The sequence below is a fragment of the Salvelinus fontinalis genome, chromosome 14 (assembly GCF_029448725.1).
Source record: "Salvelinus fontinalis isolate EN_2023a chromosome 14, ASM2944872v1, whole genome shotgun sequence".
In the NCBI taxonomy this organism is placed as follows: domain Eukaryota; kingdom Metazoa; phylum Chordata; class Actinopteri; order Salmoniformes; family Salmonidae; genus Salvelinus; species Salvelinus fontinalis.
In genome coordinates, this window is record NC_074678.1 from 1,537,637 (window position 1) to 1,559,976 (window position 22,340).

Consider the following 22,340-nt stretch of genomic DNA (forward strand, 5'->3'; position numbering starts at 1 on the left):
AAACAGAGAACATCCCTGGTCATCCCTACTGTCTCTGATCTCACTAAACACATGCTTCGTTTTTTAATTATGTCTCAGAGTTGGAGCATGCCCCTGGCTATCGGTAAATAAATAAAAACTAGAAAAATGTGGTCTGCTTTGCTTAAAAATAAGGAATTATAAATTATTTATACTTGTACTTTTACTTTCGATATTTAAGTATATTTAAAACCAAAAACCTTCAGACTTTTACTCAAGTAGTATTTTACTGGGTGACTTTCACTTTTCTATTAAGGTATCTTTACTTGTACTCAAGTATGACAACTGGGTACTTTTTCCACCACTGGTTGTCAGTAGACTGAACTCAATGACCCTCCGGTCTTGTGGTGTTCCCGAGACGGGGCAGCAAAGTGTGGTGGCTTGACTCACTGGCTAAAGAAAGAGCTCTGTCTGTCTGTCTGTCTGTCTGTCTGCCAGAGAACACGCACACGGCGTGAATCAACATATGAATCAGCATATGGTGGAATTAACATAGAACCGTGTGTTGAACAGTTGCCATGACGGTGGAAATGATGAGTGTTGCAGGCACCACCATGTTAGTTTCTGAGACAACATTGTGCAGTCTACAGAGAGAGAGGGTATCAGTAAGGAAGACTGTAACACAACACAGACAGTCACCTCCAGAACCCAAATACATGTACGTTTGGTGTGGGTTTGGTAGTGCTGAGCGACTAGTGCTTTTCTAGATTGATTCGGTTTCGGTTCGATTAATAAAAAATGATCACGGTTTTTGATAATAAAAAAGAATATACATTAAATGTATGATGAAATAACGACATTAAAATAATTTGAGCTTTTGAATGGAAATTCCAAAAGCCAAAAATAGTGAACATTCATTTGCCAAAACATTGAAAATATTCTATTGTCTCTGTCAGGACCACACTGGGTAGAAATGACTCTGAAATAATATCATACTTTAGTTGTTTATATTACTTTTGATTTGATGACTTTTAAGTCCTCATCACATTTGTGCTCAGGCACTAGCAGCCAGACAACGTCCTCCCCACCGTACTGTGTTGAGTTCCATTTAGCTAGGCTGCCTACGTAGGGGGAGGGGGAGACCTAGTCAGTTGTACAACTGACCGTATTCAACTGAAATGTATCTTCCACATTTAACCCCTCTCTGATTCAGAGAGGTGCAGGCGGGGGGGGGGGGGGGGGGGGGGGGGGGGCTGCCATAATCAACATACACGTCTTCGGCGCCCGGGGAACAGTGGGTTAACTGCCTTGCTCGGGGGCAGCTCGGAGATTCGATCCAGCAACCTTTCGGTTACTGGCCCAACGCTCTAACCACTAGGAGCTGTCAGACAAAATCCTTTTACTAGTTCGTCAAAGAAGATAAGGTATACTGTATCTCTCGCCGCTGTGTTGTGTACATTCCTCTCTCATGTGGTCTGTGTGGTATGTGTGGTCTGTGTGGTATGTGTGGTCTGTGTGGTCTGTGTGGTCTGTGTGGTCTGTGTGGTCTGTGGTCTGTGTGGTCTGTGTGGTATGTGTGGTCTGTGTGGTATGTGTGGTCTGTGTGGTCTGTGTGGTATGTGTGGTCTGTGTGGTCTGTGTGGTCTGTGTGGTCTGTGTGGTATGTGTGGTCTGTGTGGTCTGTGTGGTGTGTGGTCTGTGTGGTGTGTGGTCTGTGTGGTATGTGTGGTCTGTGTGGTGTGTGGTCTGTGTGGTATGTGTGGTCTGTGTGGTCTGTGTGGTATGTGTGGTCTGTGTGGTCTGTGTGGTCTGTGTGGTGTGTGGTGTGTGGTCTGTGTGGTATGTGTGGTCTGTGTGGTCTGTGTGGTCTGTGTGGTCTGTGTGGTATGTGTGGTCTGTGTGGTATGTGTGGTCTGTGTGGTCTGTGTGGTATGTGGTCTGTGTGGTCTGTGTGGTATGTGTGGTCTGTGTGGTCTGTGTGGTCTGTGTGGTCTGTGTGGTATGTGTGGTCTATGTGGTATGTGTGGTCTATGTGGTCTGTGTGGTCTGTGTGGTATGTGGTCTGTGTGGTCTGTGTGGTCTATGTGGTCTGTGTGGTCTGTGTGGTCTGTGTGGTCTGTGTGGTATGTGTGGTCTGTGTGGTATGTGTGGTCTATGTGGTATGTGTGGTCTATGTGGTATGTGTGGTCTATGTGGTCTATGTGGTATGTGTGGTCTGTGTGGTATGTGTGGTCTATGTGGTCTGTGTGGTCTATGTGGTCTGTGTGGTCTGTGTGGTCTATGTGGTCTGTGTGGTCTGTGTGGTCTATGTGGTCTGTGTGATCTGTGTGGTCTATGTGGTCTGTGTGGTCTATGTGGTCTGTGTGGTCTGTGTGGTCTATGTGGTCTGTGTGGTCTATGTGGTATGTGTGGTCTATGTGGTCTATGTGGTATGTGTGGTCTATGTGGTATGTGTGATCTGTGTGGTCTATGTGGTCTGTGTGTAACTAACCTAACAGGAGTAAAAGTTTATCTATCTCTGCCTGAGCTGAAAAAAACTGGTGCAATGGATTATGGTCATTTTAGTTAATTACCACGTTTCCGCACTGAACAACTCCCTTCAGTCCAGCGTCCCACAGTTTTAGAGTTGATTTCTCTCGTGAATGTTTAGATTTGTGTGTGTGTGCCTTTATTTATTTACTTTTCTGCTCTTTTGCACACGAGTATCTCTACTTGCACATGATCATCTGATGATTTATCACTCCAGTGTTAATCTACTAAATTGTAATTATTCGATTTATTGCCTACCTCATGCCTTTTGCACACATTGTATATAGATTCTCTTTCTTTCTACCTTGTTATTGACTTGTTTATTGTTTACTCCATGTGTAACTCTGTGTTGTTGTCTGTTCACACTGCTATGCTTTATCTTGGCCAGGTCGCAGTTGCAAATGAGAACTTGTTCTCAACTAGCCTACCTGGTTAAATAAAGGTGAAATAAAAAATAAAATAAAAATTTCTCTCTAGAGAAGAGAAAAAAAATGAACTAAAGGGAATTCAAGTAATTGAACCGAGGTCAGTCAATTAGTTGTTTAATGGTAGTTAATCAACACTATTTGATGTGTGTGTGTGTGTGTGTGTGTGTGTGTGTGTGTGTGTGTGTGTGTGTGTGTGTGTGTGTGTGTGTGTGTGTGTGTGTGAACTGTGTGTGAGAACTGTGTGTGTGTGTGTGTGTGTGTGTGTGTGTGTGTGTGTGAGAACTGTGTGTGTGTGTGTGTGAGAACTGTGTGTGTGTGTGTGTGTGTGTGTGTGTGTGTGTGTGTGTGTGTGTGTGTGTGTGTGTGTGTGTGTGTGTGTGTGTGTGTGTGTGTGTGTGTATGCGCGCTCATATATCTCACCTGAACCTTCTTAAGGGCCATGGAGGTGTTGTCCATCAGGTACCTGGCCCGGTACACCTCACTGAACTGGCCACGCCCAATCTTCTTCTCAATCAGGAAGTTAGCCAGAGAGTTGTGGCCCATGTCCGGCTGGAGCGGCTTCTGAAAGCCAACACAGAGAACACAGTCACAAGCGCCACAATTATGTTTTCCCTTGCAGTAATCTCAGAAACCCAGAACAAAAATCGTGTACAATTGCGTCAAACACTGGATTAGTTTCTGGGGAGAGATGTATGAGGCAAGACACTAACCAGACTAGTGAAGTCTCCACCCCCCTAAACGGAAATTAGTAGCCAAAGGATGGGCTAAATGTCCCTTCCCCTTCCAAAATTCAACGATGCAAAACACCTGCAAACCCATGATTTATCCACATGATCAGTGACGAAAAAATCTGCATATGGGATCAAAGATCCTCGTTAAGACTAGAGAATCGACCGATTAGGATTTTTCAACACCGATACTGATACCGATTATTGGAGGACCCCAAAAAAAGCCGATGCCGATTATTGGAGGACCCAAAAAAAAGGCGATACCGATTATTGGAGGACCCCAAAAAAAACGCTACCGATTATTTGAGGACCAAAAACCCCGATACCGATTATTGGAGGACCCAAAAAAAACCACTACCGATTATTGGAGGACCAAAAATAAACGCTACCGATTATTGGAGGACCAAAAAAAAACGCTACCGATTATTGGAGGACCCAAAAAACGCTACGGATTATTGGAGGACCCAAAAAACGCTACCGATTATTGGAGGACCCAAAAAACGCTACCGATTATTGGAGGACCCAAAAAACGCTACCGATTATTGGAGGACCCAAAAAAAAAGCCAATATCGATTATTGGAGTACCCCCCAAAAAAAAGCCGCTGCCGATTATTGGAGGACCCCAAAAAAAAAAGCCGATGCCGATTATTGGAGGACCCAAAAAAAGCCGATACCGATTATTGGAGGACCCAAAAAAAAGCCGATACCGATTATTGGAGGACCAAAAAAAAGCCGATACCGATTATTGGAGGACCCAAAAAAAGCCGATACCGATTATTGGAGGACCCAAAAAAAAGCCGATACCGATTATTGGAGGACCAAAAAAAAGCCGATACCGATTATTGGAGGACCAAAAAAAAGCCGATACCGATTAATCGGCCGATTTTTAAAAATGTTTAATGTGTGTATATATAGATAGATATATCTATTTGTAATAATGAAAATTACAACAATACTGAATAAACAACGAAAACTTTCATTTTAACTTAATATAATCGATTTATTTAGTCTCAAATAAATAATGAAACATGCTCAATTTGGTTTAAATAATGCAAAAACAGTGTTGGAGAAGAAAGTAAAAGTGCAATATGTGCCATGTAAAAAAGCTAACGTTTAAGTTCCTTGCTCAGAACATGAGAACAGCTGAAAGCTGCTAGTTCATTATTCCCAGTTCTTCAATATTCCCAGTTAAGAAATTTTAGGTTGTAGTTATTATAGGAATTATGATGTGTCGACTATTTCTCTCTATACCATTTGTATTTCATATACCTTTGACTATTGGATGTTCTTATAGATACTTTTGTATTGCCAGCCTAATCTCAGGAGTTGATAGGCTTGAAGTCATAAACAGAGCTGTGAAGCAAGCATTGCTAAGAGCTGCTGGCAAAAGCACTACATTTTGAATGAATGCTTACGAGCATGCTGCCGCCTACCACCGCTCAGTCAGACTGCTCTATTACATTTACATTTAAGTCATTTAGCAGACGCTCTTATCCAGAGCGACTTACAAATCATACACTTAATTATAATATAATAACACAGAAATATGAGCTGTTGGTCATTAATATTGTCAAATCCATTAACTATCATTTCGAAAACAAAACGTTTATTATTTTAGTGAAATACAGAACCGTTCCGTATTTTATCAAACGGGCGGCATCCCTAAGTCTAAATACTACTGTTACATTGCACAACCTTCAATGTTAAGTAATAATTATGTAAAATTCTGGCAAATTAGTCCGCAAAGAGCCAGGCGGCCCAAACTGTTGCATATACCCTGACTCTGTGTGCAATGAACGCAAGAGAAGTGACACAATTTCCGTAGTTAATATTGCCTGCTAACATGAATTTCTTTTAACTAAATATGCAGGTTTAAAAAATATATACTTCTGTGTATTGATTTTAAGAAAGGCATTGATGTTTAGGTACTTTCATGCAACGATTGTGCTTTTTTCGCAAATGCGCTTTTGTTAAATCATCCCCCGTTTGGCGAAGTAGGCTGTGATTCGATGATAAATTAACAGGCACCGCATTGATTATATGCAACACAGGACAAGCTAGTTAAACTAGTAATATATATATAACTATCATGTGTAGTTAACTAGTGATTATGTGAAGATTGATTGTTTTTTTATAAGTTGGTCAGCCTGCCACGCAGCTTCCTCGTGGAATGCAATGTAATCGGTCATAATCGGCATCCAAAAATGCAGATTACCAATTGCTCTGAAAACTTGAAATCAGCCCTAATTAATCGGCTATACGGTAGTGAATGAGACAAAATAGACGGGCCGCAAGCGTACATCGGCGTTATAGTGCATCAAGAGGCGGCAGGTGGCCTAGTGGTTAGAACGTTGGGCCAGTAACCGAAAGGTTGCTAGATCAAATCCCCGAGCTGACAGGGTAAAAATCTGTCGCCCCTGAACAAGGCAGTTAACCCACTGTTCCGAGGCTGTCATTGTAAATAAGAATTTGTTCTGAACTGACTTGTCTAGCTAAATAATGGTTAAATTTTTAAAAAATCGAATGAGAAAGCAAGTCCATTTTTCCTCGGGTCTACGCGAAGCAATGCTGGTAAAGTGAGCGGATACATTGCCAGAAAATAGACTGTTTGTGCATTGTTACGTCTGAAATAGTGACATGTATAGTTAAAAAGTGTCTATTTAGTGTTTGTTTAGTTTATCTGCCAGTGCCAATAATACATATGAGAACAATAACTTTAATGTCTACCTGCGTTGATTTAGATCACAGGCAGATAGCCTAGGCAGGCTACGGCAGGGAAACTCGAAGAACTACGATTTTAAGACATAATACTGTTAGATGAAAGAACGACTAGCTAAATTCTTTATAAACTGCTCGGGTGTAGAGTGCCTTGCAAAAGTATTCATCCCCCTTGGCGTTTTTTCTATTTTGTTTCATTATCACCTGTAATTGAAATAGATTTTTATTTGGATTACATGTATTGGACATACACAAAATAGTTCAAATTGGTGAAGTGAAATGAAAATAATTACTTGTTTCATAAAAATCAAAAAAATTAAAAACGGAAAAGTGGTTTGTACATATGTATTCACCCCCTTTGCTATGAAGCCCCTAAATAAGATCTGGTGCAACCAATTCAGAAGTCACATCATTAGTTAAATAAAGTCCACCTGTGTGCAATCTAAGTGTCACATGATCTGTCACATGATCTCAGTATATATGCACCTGTTCTGAAAGGCCCCAGAGTCTGCAACACCACTAAGCAAGGAACACCACCAAGCAAGTGGCACCATGAAGACCAAGGAGCTCTCCAAACAGGTCAGGGACAAAGTTGTGGAAAAGTACAGATCAGGGTTGGGCTATAAAAAAATATCCAAAACTTTGAACATCCCACAGAGCACCATTAAATCCATTATTAAAACATTTAAAGAATATGGCACCACAACAAACCTGCCAAGAGAGGGCCGCCCACCAAACTCACGGACCAGGCAAGGAGGGCATTAATCAGAGAGGAAACAGAGACCAAAGATAACCCCGAAGGAGCTGCAAAGCTCCACATCGGAGATTGAAGTATCTGTCCATAGGACCACTTTAAGCCGTACACTCCCCAGAGCTGGACTTTACGGAAGAGTGGCCCGAAAAAAAACATTGCTTAAAGAAAAAAATAAGCAAACATGTTTGGTGTTCGCCAAAAGGCATGTGGGAGACTCCCCAAACATATGAAAGAAGGTACTCTGGTCAGATGAGACTAAAATGTTGCTTTTTGTCCATCAAGGAAAAAGCAATGTCTGGCGCTGGGAATGTTTTTCCATCGGCAGGGACTGGGGAAACTGGTCAGAATTGAAGGAATGATGGATGGTGCTAAATACAGCGAAATTCTTGAGGGAAACCTGTTTCAGTCTTCCAGAGATTTGAGACTGGGACAGAGGTTCACCTTCCAGCAGGACAATGACCCTAAGCATACTGCTAAAGCAACACTCAAGTGTTTAAGGGGGAAACATTTAAATGTCTTGGATTGGCTCGTCAAAGCCCAGACCTCAATCCAAAATCCAATTGAGAATCTGTGGTATGACTTAAAGATTGCTGTACACCAGCGGAACCCATCCACCTTGAAGGAGCTGGAGCAGTTTTGCCTTGAAGAATGGGCAAAAATCCCAGTGGCTAGATGTGCTAAGCTTATAGAGACATACTCCAAAAGACTTGCAGCTGTAATTGCTGAAAAAGGTGGCTCTATAAAGTATTGACTTTGTGAGGGGTGAATAGTTACGCACGCTCAAGTTCTGTTTTTTTGTCTTATTTCCTGTTTGTTTCACATCTTCTAAGTGGTAGGCATGTTGTGTAAATCAAATGATACAAACACCCCAAAAATCCATTTTAATTCCAGGTTGTAAGGCAACAAAATAGGAAAAATGCCAAGGGGGTGAATACTTCTGCAAGCCACTGTATCAACAACTCTCCCCATGTTTGTGAGCTAACATAAACTGTTTAGTGCAGGCAGGCAGGTACGGTGGCTCCCGTAGGACATATAAGGTGAGTCAAAAGGAACACACAACAATAATTCACAAGCGCTACAAAGCGACCTTAACAAATACAAATGTTTATTATGAATTCTCATGACAATTAAGTTGGTATACGCTACACAGTGTATGTGAATTGAAGGGCTCTATTCTCGCATGGACATTTTGATGCCGTCGATGGCGTCTCTCCGTGTGATTTGGGCTTTAGTCGTCGCATCCCACAATCTGCTGACAGGCGCTACAATATCAAATCAAATCAAATGTATTTATAAAGCCCTTCTTACATCAGCTGATATCTCAAAGTGCTGTACAGAAACCCAGCCTAAAACCCCAAACAGCAAGCAATGCAGGTGTAGAAGCACGGAGGCTAGGAAAAACTCCCTAGAAAGGCCAGAGACTAGGAAGAAACCTAGAGAGGAACCAGGCTCTGAGGGGTACCATCCTATGTTACGTGTGTCTGTCCATGACAGATTACCCTTTCAGTAATGATTGAGTTAACGCAGCAGTAGACAGTAGACAGTAGACAGTAGACAGCATGTGGAACAAGTAGAGGGTTACACTCGTTTGTGTGGTGAAGCAGCATCCATCTCATGAACATTACCTGTCCACAAAAACAGCATTGAACTTAGTCATTATTTATGCAGATTTACAGAGGGGAAAGCCTTGCACTAAAGCAGGTATAAAATTAGACTTTTCTTGGATGGTTCATCCCTCCTCTACATGTTATTATTAGGTCATTATTAAGTCCAACAAGGCCCATACATTAATTACAGTGTGTCTGTGCCCCACTAGTCTGTCAAGGCACATCACGATTAGCTGTAGTCTGCCAAGGCACATCAGGGTTAGCTGTAGTCTGCCAAGGCACATCAGGGTTAGCTGTAGTCTGTCAAGGCACATCACGATTAGCTGTAGTCTGCCATGGCACATCAGGGTTAGCTGTAGTCTGCCAAGGCACATCACGGTTAGCTGTAGTCTGCCAAGGCACATCAGGGTTAGCTGTAGTCTGCCATGGCACATCAGGGTTAGCTGTAGTCTGCCATGGCACATCAGGGTTAGCTGTAGTCTGCCAAGGCACATCACGGTTAGCTGTAGTCTGCCAAGGCACATCAGGGTTAGCTGTAGTCTGCCAAGGCACATCACGGTTAGCTGTAGTCTGCCATGGCACATCAGGGTTAGCTGTAGTCTGCCAAGGCACATCAGGGTTAGCTGTAGTCTGCCAAGGCACATCACGGTTAGCTGTAGTCTGCCATGGCACATCAGGGTTAGCTGTAGTCTGCCAAGGCACATCAGGGTTAGCTGTAGTCTGCCAAGGCACATCAGGGTTAGGTGTAGTCTGCCATGGCACATCAGGGTTAGCTGTAGTCTGCCATGGCACATCAGGGTTAGCTGTAGTCTGCCAAGGCACATCAGGGTTAGCTGTAGTCTGCCAAGGCACATCAGGGTTAGCTGTAGTCTGCCATGGCACATCAGGGTTAGCTGTAGTCTGCCAAGGCACATCACGATTAGCCTGACGCTGCTGCAGCTTTAGTGACATATGTTGGACCAGTCAGATAGCGACAAAACTCCAACAGCGCTCCCCTCTCCTCTTCCACGGGATGTATGTTGCGCCCTGACACTCGGCTCGCTAGCGAGCATCTAAATTTAAAAAACTAAGAAAACAGGCTGGAATGAGCCTTGGGGCTGTGATGAGTGAAAACACACAGAGAACAGTGTGACCTTTGCAGCCATTTTATAAGCGTGTCTGTTGGTGTGGTGGAAGGAGAGAGGAGGCGACAGATATCACATTGCCACATGTCACCAGTGCCTGGCCCCGACCACGGCCGGGGGATGCCCTTGCAGGCAAGCAGAGAGGACTCTGGGAAAGAGGAGGGTGAGAGCACGGACTCATCAAGACGGAGGGGAGGGGCAGCATTAGATGTGTTCACTTCGGATCCGTTTCACCGTTAAACAAAGTCAGCATGAACAGAACACAGACCTGGGGCAATGACAGGAGAGGTTCCTACGACACCACACACACACACACACATATAGAGAGACACACACACACACACATATAGAGAGACACACACACACACACAAACATATAGAGAGACACACACACACACACACACATATAGAGAGACACACACACACACACAAACATATAGAGAGACACACACACAAACATATAGAGAGACACACACACAAACATATAGAGAGACACACACACACACACAAACATATAGAAAGACACACACACACACACAAACATATAGAGAGACACACACACACAAACATATAGAGAGACACACACACACACACACAAACATATAGAGAGACACACACACACACACAGAGCCCAGTGTTACTATTTCTGGAGAACTTTATCCATCTATCTACAATAACAGTCATCTTCTATTTAGGCCTACACACTGCAGCAAGGTGGGGTCCATTATTTAGGCCTACACACTGAAGCAAGGTGGGGTCCATTATTTAGGCCTACACACTGCAGCAAGGTGGGGTCCATTATTTAGGCCTACACACTGAAGCAAGGTGGGGTCCATTATTTAGGCCTACACACTGCAGCAAAGTGGGGTCCATTATTTAGGCCTACACACTGCAGCAAGGTGGGGTCCATTATTTAGGCCTACACACTGAAGCAAGGTGGGGTCCATTATTTAGGCCTACACACTGCAGCAAAGTGGGGTCCATTATTTAGGCCTACACACTGCAGCAAGGTGCGGTCCATTATTTAGGCCTACACACTGCAGCAAGGTGGGGTCCATTATTTAGGCCTACACACTGCAGCAAAGTGGGGTCCATTATTTAGGCCTACACACTGCAGCAAGGTGGGGTCCATTATTTAGGCCTACACACTGCAGCAAAGTGGGGTCCATTATTTAGGCCTACACACTGCAGCAAGGTGCGGTCCATTATTTAGGCCTACACACTGCAGCAAGGTGGGGTCCATTATTTAGGCCTACACACTGCAGCAAGGTGGGGTCCATTATTTAGGCCTACACACTGCAGCAAGGTGGGGTCCATTGTTTAGGCCTACACACTGCAGCAAGGTGGGGTCCATTATTTAGGCCTACACACTGCAGCAAGGTGGGGTCCATTATTTAGGCCTACACACTGCAGCAAGGTGGGGTCCATTATTTAGGCCTACACACTGCAGCAAGGTGGGGTCCATTATTTAGGCCTACACACTGCAGCAAGGTGGGGTCCATTATTTAGGCCTACACACTGCAGCAAGGTGGGGTCCATTATTTAGGCCAACACACTGCAGCAAGGTGGGGTCCATTATTTAGGCCTACACACTGCAGCAAGGTGGGGTCCATTATTTAGGCCTACACACTGCAGCAAGGTGGGGTCCATTATTTAGGCCTACACACTGCAGCAAGGTGGGGTCCATTATTTAGGCCTACACACTGCAGCAAGGTGGGGTCCATTATTTAGGCCTACACACTGCAGCAAGGTGGGGTCCATTATTTAGGCCTACACACTGCAGCAAGGTGGGGTCCATTATTTAGGCCTACACACTGCAGCAAGGTGGGGTCCATTATTTAGGCCTACACACTGCAGCAAGGTGGGGTCCATTATTTAGGCCTACACACTGCAGCAAGGTGGGGTCCATTATTTAGGCCTACACACTGCAGCAAGGTGGGGTCCATTATTTAGGCCTACACACTGCAGCAAGGTGGGGTCCTCTCCAGACAATTCAGGATATTCATAATTGAACTTATGAATCAAGGCACTAGTAAATTCAAGGCACTAGTAAATTCAAGGCACTAGTAAATTCAAGGTACTTTGTCTTCAATTAGGAATGACTGCTCGGACAAGAAGGAGTATCCCTATACAGTAACTAACCCTATAGCTATGATCTATAGCAGCAGGACTGAGGTGATGGGGGAGGACGGGAGGGTGTATCCCTATACAGTAACTAACCCTATAGCTATGATCTATAGCAGCAGGAGAGGTGAGGGGGGAGGACGGGAGGGTGTATCCCTATACAGTAACTAACCCTATAGCTATGATCTATAGCAGCAGGAGAGGTGAGGGGGGAGGACGGGAGGGTGTATCCCTATACAGTAACTAACCCTATAGCTATGATCTATAGCAGCAGGACTGAGGTGAGGGGGGAGGACGGGAGGGTGTATCCCTATACAGTAACTAACCCTATAGCTATGATCTATAGCAGCAGGAGAGGTGAGGGGGGAGGACGGGAGGGTGTATCCCTATACAGTAACTAACCCTATAGCTAGGATCTATAGCAGCAGGACTGAGGTGAGGGGGGAGGACGGGAGGGTGTATCCCTATACAGGAACTAACCCTATAGCTAGGATCTATAGCAGCAGGTTGGCGTTTCATTGGTTTCATTGGTTTTTAAAAAGTTGACAGCCTGGAGAAGAGGCTTGACAAAACAAGATGCCCCTTCAAATTAACTTCTTATGGCTGGGGGCAGTATTGAGTAGCTTGGATGAATAAGGTGCCCAGAGTAAACTGCCTGCTACTCAGGCCCAGAAGCTAAGATATGCATATTATTAGTAGATTTGGATAGAAAACACTGAAGTTTCTAAAACTGTTTGAATGATGTCTGTGAATATAACATAACTCATATGGCAGGCAAAAACCTGAGAAAAAATCCAACCAGGAAGTGGGAAATCTGAGGTTTGTAGGTTTTCCTATCCAATATACAGTGTCTACGGGGTCATATTGCACTTCCTAAGGCTTCCACTAGATGTCAACAGTCTTTAGAACCTTGTTTCAGGCTTCTACTGTGAAGGATGAGGGAATGAGAGCTGTTTCAACCAGGTGTCTGGCAGAGTGCCATGAGCTCACTCAGGCGCGTGAGAGGTAGCTCCGTTCCTTTTCATTTCAAAAGACAAAGGAATTCTCCGGTTGAAATATTATTGAAGATTTATGTTAAAAACATCCTAAAGATTGATTCTATACATCGTTTGACATGTTTCTACGAACTGTAATTTTTTTACTTTGTCTGGCCTGCATGAATTTGGATCTTTGAACTAAGCGTGCAAACAAAAAGGAGGTATTTGGACAAAAATTATGGACTTTATCGAACAAAACAAACATTTATTGTGGAACTAGGATTCCTGGGAGTGCATTCTGATGAAGATCATCAAAGGTAAGTGGATATTTATAATGTTATTACTGACTTCTGTTGACTACACAACATGACGGATATCTGTATGGCTTGGTTTTGTGTTTGAGCGCCGTACTCAGATTATTGCATGGTGTGCTTCTTCCGTAAAGTTTTTTTGAAATCTGACACAGCGGTTGCATTAAGGAGAAGGGGATCTAAAATTTAATGTAAAACACTTGTATCTTTTATCAAAGTTTATTATGAGTATTTCTGTAAATTGATGTGGCTCTCTGCAAAATCACCAGATGTTTTGGAGGCAAAACATTACTGAACATAACGCGCCAATGTAAACTAAGATTTTGGATATAAATATGAACTTTATCGGACAAAACATACATGTATTGTGTAACATGAAGTCCTATGAGTGTCATCTGATGAAGATCATCAAAGGTTAGTGATACATTTTCTCTTTCTGCTTTTTGTGACCCCTCTCTGGCTGGAAAAATGGCTGTGTTTTTCTGTGACTAAGGTACTGACCTAACATAATCAGATGGTGTGCTTTCGTCGTAAAGCCTTTTTGAAATCGGACACTGTGGTGGGATTAACAACAAGTTTATCTTTAAAATGGTGCAAAATACTTGTATGTTTGAGGAATTTTAATTATGAGATTTCTGTTTGAATTTGGGGCCTGCACTTTCACTGGCTGTTGTCAAGTCGATCCCGTTAACGGGATCTCAGCCGATCTCAGCCGTAAGAAGTTACCAAGACATTGGGAGGTGGGCATTTCCAGGCACCAAGCCAGCGCCAGTCACCAAGCCAGCGCCAGGCACCAAGTCAGAGCCACCGACCAAGCCAGCAACAGTCACCAAGCCAGCGCCAAGGCCTGCGACAGCCACCAAGCCAGCAACAGTTACCAAGCCAGTGCCAAGACCTGCGCCAGTCACCAAGCCAGCGCCAGTCACCAAGCCAACGCCAGGCACCAAGCCAACGCCAGGCACCAAGCCAGCGCCAGGCACCAAGCCAGCGCCAGCCACCAAGCCAGAGCCACCGACCAAGCCAGCAACAGTCACCAAGCCAGCGCCAAGGCCTGCGCCAGCCACCAAGACAGAGCCACCCACCAAGTCAGCGGCTGGCCAGCTCCAGCCGCCAGGCCAGCCACCAAGCCAGCGCCTGTCACCAATCCAGCGTCTGCTCGCCATCACAGCTAAATGTCATTTTACACTACCGGCGTAATAGAGGCGTATGAAGAGCAGACGGAGAGAACCAGGTGAGGGCTGGTAGGGGATACTGCTGGTTGATTACAGCTGCCAAACGTGAGATGAAAGTGAAGTGGATAATATTGGACCTGCACATACAAGAGACTAGTTAGAGGCTGTTGCTTCAATTCTGCTGAATTTCTAAACAAAACAGAATTTCTAAACATTTTATAACAGGCGCCAGCAGGTTATTTAGATGGGTAGGGCCGGAAAATGTGGTAGTATGATATGAAACGGTACTACGGTATTCTAAAACGTTGGTATCATGACGTTTTGGTACCATGATATTACCACGGTACCAACTTTTCTTTATATCTGAAAAGGTATTGCCGGTATCAAACCTCAAACTATTATTTCAGCCTAATGACCCACTAATCACTTCGGTAAAGTTCTGCCTATGGCTTAGTATGAAATGTAACGGTAACATTGGGGCACACACTACACTGTACTCTAGGTGGTTGCTAGGCAACGCTCGGATACCATTCCCCCAGCAGTTCTAAACCTTGCAAGGCATGTCACTTCGACCCATCTCTTCACACATAGTCCCCCACTAAGTATGCACTGTTTCCTTAGCCACAGCTGGATACATAAATAACTACAGTGGGAATAATTATCACTGAATGACAAGTTTGGGAAACCCTGTAACAATCAATCAATGTGACTTTGTTTAAGTGAATCTCCAGCTGTATATTTGGTTAATTCTCTGGCTGGGCAGATCAGTGGAGGTGGTATAACTCATCTATCACTGATTAGAAACATTTAGCATGCTATAATGTAGCATAAAATCTATTTTGATTATTTTTGCTTGATCGCATACAAGCAAATCCAAAAACATGCAGAGTTTATGAAATAAGAGACTGAAAACAGGATTGCTATTGTTTTCTATGGGTATCATGCTAAAGACCCGAACAAAGTGGAGTGAGGGTAGGAAAGAGATGAAACGTGGATCTACAAATCATGTTCTTGGGCTCTGTTTCAAAATATCACTTTTTGATATGACAGCTGTCCCACACGTTCCCTTGACAAAAGTTGTGTAGGACAAATATTTGTGTTTTATTCTGTTAAATTCCATAATATTCTTACTGTAAAATATACAGTGTACAAAACATTAAGAACACATTCCTAATATTGAGTTGCACTCTCTTTTGCCCTCAGAACAGCCTCAATTCGTCTGAGAATGGACTCTACAAGGTGTCGAAAGCGTTCCACAGGGATACTGGCCCATGTTGACTCCAATGCTTCCCACAGTTGTATCAAGTTGGCTGGATGTCCGTTGGCTGGTGGACCATTCTTGATACACACGGGAAACTGTTGAGCATGAAAACCCCAGCCGCGTTGCAGTTCTTGACACAAACCGGTGTGCCTGGCACCTACTACCATACCCCCTTCAAAGTCACTTTAATATTTTGTCTTGCACATTCACCCTCTGAATGGCACATATATACAATTCATGTCTCAATTGTCTCAAGTCTTAAAAATCCTTATTTAACATGTCTCCTCCCCTTGATCTACACTGATTAAAGTGGATTTAACACGTGACATCAATAAAGGATCATAGCTTTCACCTGGATTCACCTGGTCATGTCATGGAAAGAGCAGGTGTTCTTAATGTTTTGTACACTCAGTGTGTGTTGACTGATTGTGTAGGTGTCTTGTCTGTTTAATGAACAAAATCAATTATTGATTCGATTGGCGCAGCCATGACTGCACAGACCCGTAATGTAACCCTAAACAAACTAAATTGCACGCCAAATAAATATGTGATTCATTTTCAAAACATTCATTTTCATCACATTTTCAAACAGTCCATTTATATTTTCCAACGGTGCTATATGTTTGGGTGAGGTTTTTTTCTCACCTGAGTAGCCTTGTTTCACTGCCAAAAAATACATGTAAACCATCCAGTGTTCAGCGAATTAACAACACAATGTCAAATACAGGTAGCCTAGTCAAATAATTAACATCCAATCACATTAACCGTTACTCTCTCGCGGGAAGCCTTCACTCTTACACAGACATTTAGAAACGAAACATGACAATTTGAAAAATAAGCCATGGGAGTTATTTGAGCGAGAATAAAGACGGCTTTCGAGTAGTAAGACATGAATAAAAGCAACAGATACCATTAATAACAAGGGGCTAGAAGAGTCTTATATGGTGAGCTACTGAGTGGCTAGGACAGGCAAGTCCCATACTATTGTGGAGGACTTCATTCTTTCTGCTGCCGCGGATATGGTTGGGACGGTGCTGGGGGAAAAGGCAACAAAAAAACTATACAGACAATGACTTCATCAAACAACACTGTTTCACGACGCATCAGTGACATGGCTGGAGATGTTTTGAAACAATTACTGCTTCGCATACAAGCCAGTGGATTATATGCATTACAGCTGGATGAGTCAACAGACGTGGCAGGCCTGGCACAGCTCCTGGTATATGTCCATAACATTTATGAGGAGTCAATTAAGGAAGAAATCCTCTTCTGCAAACCACTGGAAACCAGGACAACAGGAGAGGATATTTTTAAAGTATTGGACAGCTTTGTGATATCAAATGGACTTTGGTGGTCAAGATGTGTAGGTATTTGTACCGATGGCGCAAAAGTCATGACATGGAGACATAGTGGAGTGGTAACGCGCGTGCAAGCAGTTGCTCCCGACGCAACTTGGGTACACTGCAGCATCCACTGAAAGGCTCTTACTGCCAAGGGAATGCCTGACAGCTTGAAAGACGTTTTGGACACTACAACTTTGTTACTTTGTTAAAGCAAGGCCCCTGAACTCTCGTGTATTTTCTGCACTACGCAATGATATGGGCAGCGACCATGTAACGCTTTTACCACATACAGAACTGCGCTGCTTATCAAGGGGCAAAGTATTGACACGTTCATTTTAATTGAGAGACAAGCTTAAAGTTCTTTACTGACCATAATGTTCACTTGTCTGACCACTTGCATGATGACGAGTTTCTCACACAACTGGGTAATGTTTTTTCTCGCCTGAATGATCTGAATCTAGGATTACAGGGACTCTCCGCAACTATATTCAATGTGCGGGACAAAATTGAGGCTATGGTTAAGAAGTTGGAGCTCTTTTCTGTCTGCATTAAGGACAACACAAAGGTCTTTCCATCATTGTATGATTTGTGTGCAAATTAACTCAATCTTAAGGACAATGTCAAATGTGATATCGTGAAGCACCTGAGTGAGCTGGGTGCGAAATTACGCAGTTACTTTCCCGAAACGGATGACACAAACAACTGGAATCGTTATCCCTTTCATGCTCCAGTCCACTTACCGATATCTGAACAAGAGAGCCTCATCGAAATTGCAACAAGCGGTTCTGTGAAAATTGTATATAATCAGAAGTCCCTGCCAGATTTCTGGATTGGTCTACGCTCAGAGTATCCTGCCTTTGTAACAGTCCTGACCTATTTATGTTAGTTTTTATGTGTTTATGGTCAGGGCGTTAGTTTTGGGTGGGCAGTCTATGTTATCTGTTTCTATGTTGTTTTTGGTTTGCCTGGTATGGCTCTTGATTAGAGGCAGGTGGTTTGCGTTTTCCTCTAATCAAGAGTCATATTTAGGTAGGGCATTCTCACTGTTTGTTTGTGGGAGATTGTCTCCTGTGATGTCTTCGTCGTTGTCGATGTGTTTTCACTTACGGGACTGTTTGGCTGTTCGTGTGTTTCGATGTAACGTTCCTGTCCGTGAGTTTACGTTTGTGATGTGAGTTTATGTTCAGGTTCCGTTTTACGTCGTTTTGTTATTTTGTAGTTTTGAAAGTGTTTTGTTTTGTTTTCGTGTTGCCATCTGCATCGTTGTAAATTTATAATAAAGATGGCATATTTCCCTGACTCCGCATTTTGGTCAGAAGATCCTTCTCTCCTCACCTCATCTGAGGATGAGGAAAGCGACAGCTATAACAGAATCACCCACCAACAAACAGAGACCAAGCGGTATGGGAATACTCGACGGAGCAACAAGGACTTCTGGACTTGGGAGGAGATCTCGGACGGTAGAGGACCTTGGGCTCAACCAGGGGAATATCGCCGTCCAAAGGAGGAATTGGAAGCAGCGAAGGCTGAGCGGCGCTGGTATGAGGAGGCAGCGCGACGACGCGGTTGGGAGCCCGTGAGTAAGACCCAAAAATTTCTTGGGGGGGGGCACACGAGGAGTGTGGCAAAGCCGGGTAGGATACCCGAGCCAACTCCCCGTGCTTACCGTGGAGGTAGAAGGCGTCGTACTGGTAAGACACCGTGTTATGCGGTAGAGCGCACGGTGTCCCCAGTACGCGTGCTTAGCCCAGTGCGGGCTATTCCACCTTGCCGCACTGGGAGGGCTAGGTTGGGCATCGAGCCGAGTGCCATGAAGCCGGCCCAACGTATCTGGTCTCCAGTACGTCTCCTCGGGCCGGTGTACATGGCACCAGCCTTACAGGTGGTGTCCCCGGTTCGCCTGCATAGCCCAGTGCGGGCTATTCCACCTCGCCGCACTGGCAGGGCTACGGGGTCCATTCAACCTGGTAGGGTTGGGGAGGCTCGGTGCTCAAGAGCACGTGTCCTCCTTCACGGTCCGGTATACCCGGTGCCACCTCCATGTACCAGTCCTCCGGTGGCAGCCCCCCGTACCAGGCTGTCTCTCCGGGTTCTCTCTCCTGCTGTTTCCTCCTCTCCAGCGCAGCCGGTGCCTAGACCACGCACCAGGCTGTCTCTCCTTCTCCTCCCTACAGAGTCATCCGTCTCCCCAGCGCCATCTGAGCCATCCGTCTCCCCAGCGCCATCTGAGCCATCCGTCTCCCCAGCGCCATCTGAGCCATCCGTCTCCCCAGCGCCATCTGAGCCATCCGTCTCCCCAGCGCCATCTGAGCCATCCGTCTCCCCAGCGCCATCTGAGTCATCCGTCTGCCAGGAGCCTGCAAAGCCGCCCGTCTGCCATGAGCCTGCAAAGCCGCCCGTCTGCCATGAGCCTACAGAGCCATCCGCCAGACAGGAGCCGCTAGAGCCGTCAGCCAGACAGGAGCCGCTAGAGCCGCCCGCCAGACAGGATCTGCCAGAGCCGCCAACCAGACAGGATCTGCCAGAGCCGCCAACCAGACAGGATCTGCCAGAGCCGCCAACCAGACAGGATCTGCCAGAGCCGCTAGAGAGCCATGAGCAGCCAGAGCCGTCAGAGAGCCATGAGCAGCCAGAGCCGTCAGAGAGCCATGAGCAGCCAGAGCCGTCAGAGAGCCATGAGCAGCCAGAGCCGTCAGAGAGCCATGAGCGTCGAGAGCCGTCAGCCTGCCATGAGCGTCGAGAGCCGTCAGCCTGCCATGAGCGTCGAGAGCCGTCAGCCTGCCATGAGCGTCGAGAGCCGTCAGCCTGCCATGAGCGTCGAGAGCCGTCAGTCTGCCATGAGCGTCGAGAGCCGTCAGCCTGCCATGAGCGTAGAGAGCCGTCAGCCTGCCATGAGCGTCGAGAGCCGTCAGCCTGCATGGACCTGCCAGAGCCGTCCAGCCAGGACCTGCCAGAGCCGTCCAAACAGGACCTGCCAGAGTCCTTCAGCCGGGATCTGCCCCTTGTCCCGGTGTTGCCCCTTGTCCCGGTGCTGCCCCTTGTCCCGGTGCTGCCCCTTGTCCCGGTGCTGCCCCTTGTCCCGGTGCTGCCCCTTGTCCCGGTGCTGCCCCTTGTCCCGGTGCTGCCCCTTGTCCCGGTGCTGCCCCTTATTCCGGTGCTGGTCCTTATCCTGGTGCTGCCCCTTGTCCCGGTGCTGCCCCTTGTCCCGGTGCTACCCCTTGTCCCGGTGCTGCCCTTTGTCCCGGTGCTGGCTGTTTATTTTGGGGAAAGTAGTTTTAGGGTGGTCAGTGGAGGGGGTAGACAGAAGAGGGGAGTGACTATGGTGGTGTGGGGACAGCGTCCTGAGCCGGAACCACCACCGTGGTCAACTGCCCACCCGGACCCTCCCCTGGACTTTGTGCTGGTGCGCCCGGCGTTCGCACCTTGAGGGGGGGGGTACTGTAACAGTCCTGACCTATTTATGTTAGTTTTTATGTGTTTATGGTCAGGGCGTTAGTTTTGGGTGGGCAGTCTATGTTATCTGTTTCTATGTTGTTTTTGGTTTGCCTGGTATGGCTCTTGATTAGAGGCAGGTGGTTTGCGTTTTCCTCTAATCAAGAGTCATATTTAGGTAGGGCATTCTCACTGTTTGTTTGTGGGTGATTGTCTCCTGTGATGTCTTCGTCGTTGTCGATGTGTTTTCACTTACGGGACTGTTTGGCTGTTCGTGTGTTTCGATGTAACGTTCCTGTCCGTGAGTTTACGTTTGTGATGTGAGTTTATGTTCAGGTTCCGTTTTACGTCGTTTTGTTATTTTGTAGTTTTGAAAGTGTTTTGTTTTGTTTTCGTGTTGCCATCTGCATCGTTGTAAATTTATAATAAAGATGGCATATTTCCCTGACTCCGCATTTTGGTCAGAAGATCCTTCTCTCCTCACCTCATCTGAGGATGAGGAAAGCGACAGCTATAACAGCCTTGGCACATCACGCTGTTAAGACACTGATGCCCTTTGCAACCACGTACCTATGTGAGAGTGGATTCTCGGCACTCACTAGCATGAAAACTAAATACAGACACAGACCGTGTGGAAAATGATTTAAGACTGACTCTCCAATACAACCTAACATTGCAGAGTTATGTGCATCCTGTCAAGCACAACCTTCTCATTAACCTGTGTTGAGTTAATCACAAGTTTTGATGAACAAATAAGGTTTTATATGTAAGATGGCTAAATAAAGAGAAAAATCATTGATCGTTATTATTATTTATGCCCTGGTCCTTTAAGAGGTCTTTGTCACTTCCCACGAGCCGGGTTGTGACAAAAACTCACACACATTCTTATGTTTAATAAATGTATCGTATAGTATGTGTGTGTGGCAGCCTTACAATGAAGGCAAAAAACAACATTTGAGAGTGAGCTGACCCTGGTGCTAGACGGGGTACAGCTGGAGGTTGAATGTTTGAAGGGGTATGGGACTATAACAAGTTTGGGAACCACTGACCTAAATGTATTCAACTTGTGATTATTATTTTCACCTTTACTTAACCAGGTAGGCTAGTTGAGAACAAGTTCTCATTTACAACTGTGACCTGGCCAAGATAAAGCAAAGCAGTGCGACAAAAACAACATCAGAGTTAACCATGGAATAAACAAGCGTACAGTCAATAACATTTTTTTTTTTTTTAAGTAAGTCTATATACAGTGTGTGCAAATGGCGTGAGGAGGTAAGGCAATAAATAGGCCATAGTAGCGAAGTAATTACAGTTTAGCAAATTAACACTGGAGTGATAGATGAGCAGATGATGATGAGCAGATGATGATGTGCAAGTAGAAATACTGGTGTGCAAAACAGCAGAAAAGTAAATAAAAACAATATGGGGATGAGGTAGGTAGATTGGATGGGCTATTTACAGATGGGCTGCGTACAGCTGCAGTGATCGGTGAGCTGCTCAGATAGCTGATGTTTAAAGTTAGTGAGGGAAATAAGTCTCCAGCTTCAGCGATTTTTGCAATTCGTTCCAGTCACTGCCAGCAGAGAACTGGAAGGAAAGGCGGCCAAAGGAGGTGTTGGCATTGGGGATGACCAGTGAGATATACCTGCTGGGGCGCGTGCTACGGGTGGGTGTTGTTATCGTGACCAGTGAGGTGAGATAAGGTGGAGCTTAATCTAGCATAGACTTATAGATGACCTGGAGCCAGTGGGTCTGGCGACGAATATGTAGCGAGGGCCAGCCGACTAGAGCATACAGGTCGCAGTGGTGGGTGGTATATGGGGCTTTGGTGACATACAGGTCGCAGTGGTGACGAATGACACTGTGATAGACTG

General features: G+C 45.2%; 1 protein-coding gene across 5 annotated transcripts in view; it reads right to left on the bottom strand.

Moving 5' to 3' along the window:
- nek7 (NIMA-related kinase 7) overlaps window positions 1-22,340 on the bottom strand; it is a 171,228-nt gene that overhangs the window by 82,282 nt on the left and 66,606 nt on the right. For 4 of the 5 annotated variants that reach the window (XR_008761896.1, XR_008761895.1, XM_055943709.1 and 1 more), the window contains one exon: window positions 3,336-3,476. Coding sequence is in view for 3 of the 5 variants with exons in the window: in XM_055943709.1 (XP_055799684.1) it covers window positions 3,336-3,476 (141 nt within the window). In the remaining 2 variants the exon portion in view is untranslated. The remainder of the gene's footprint in view (window positions 1-3,335; window positions 3,477-22,340) is intronic. The other variant, XM_055943711.1, reaches the window with a different exon arrangement.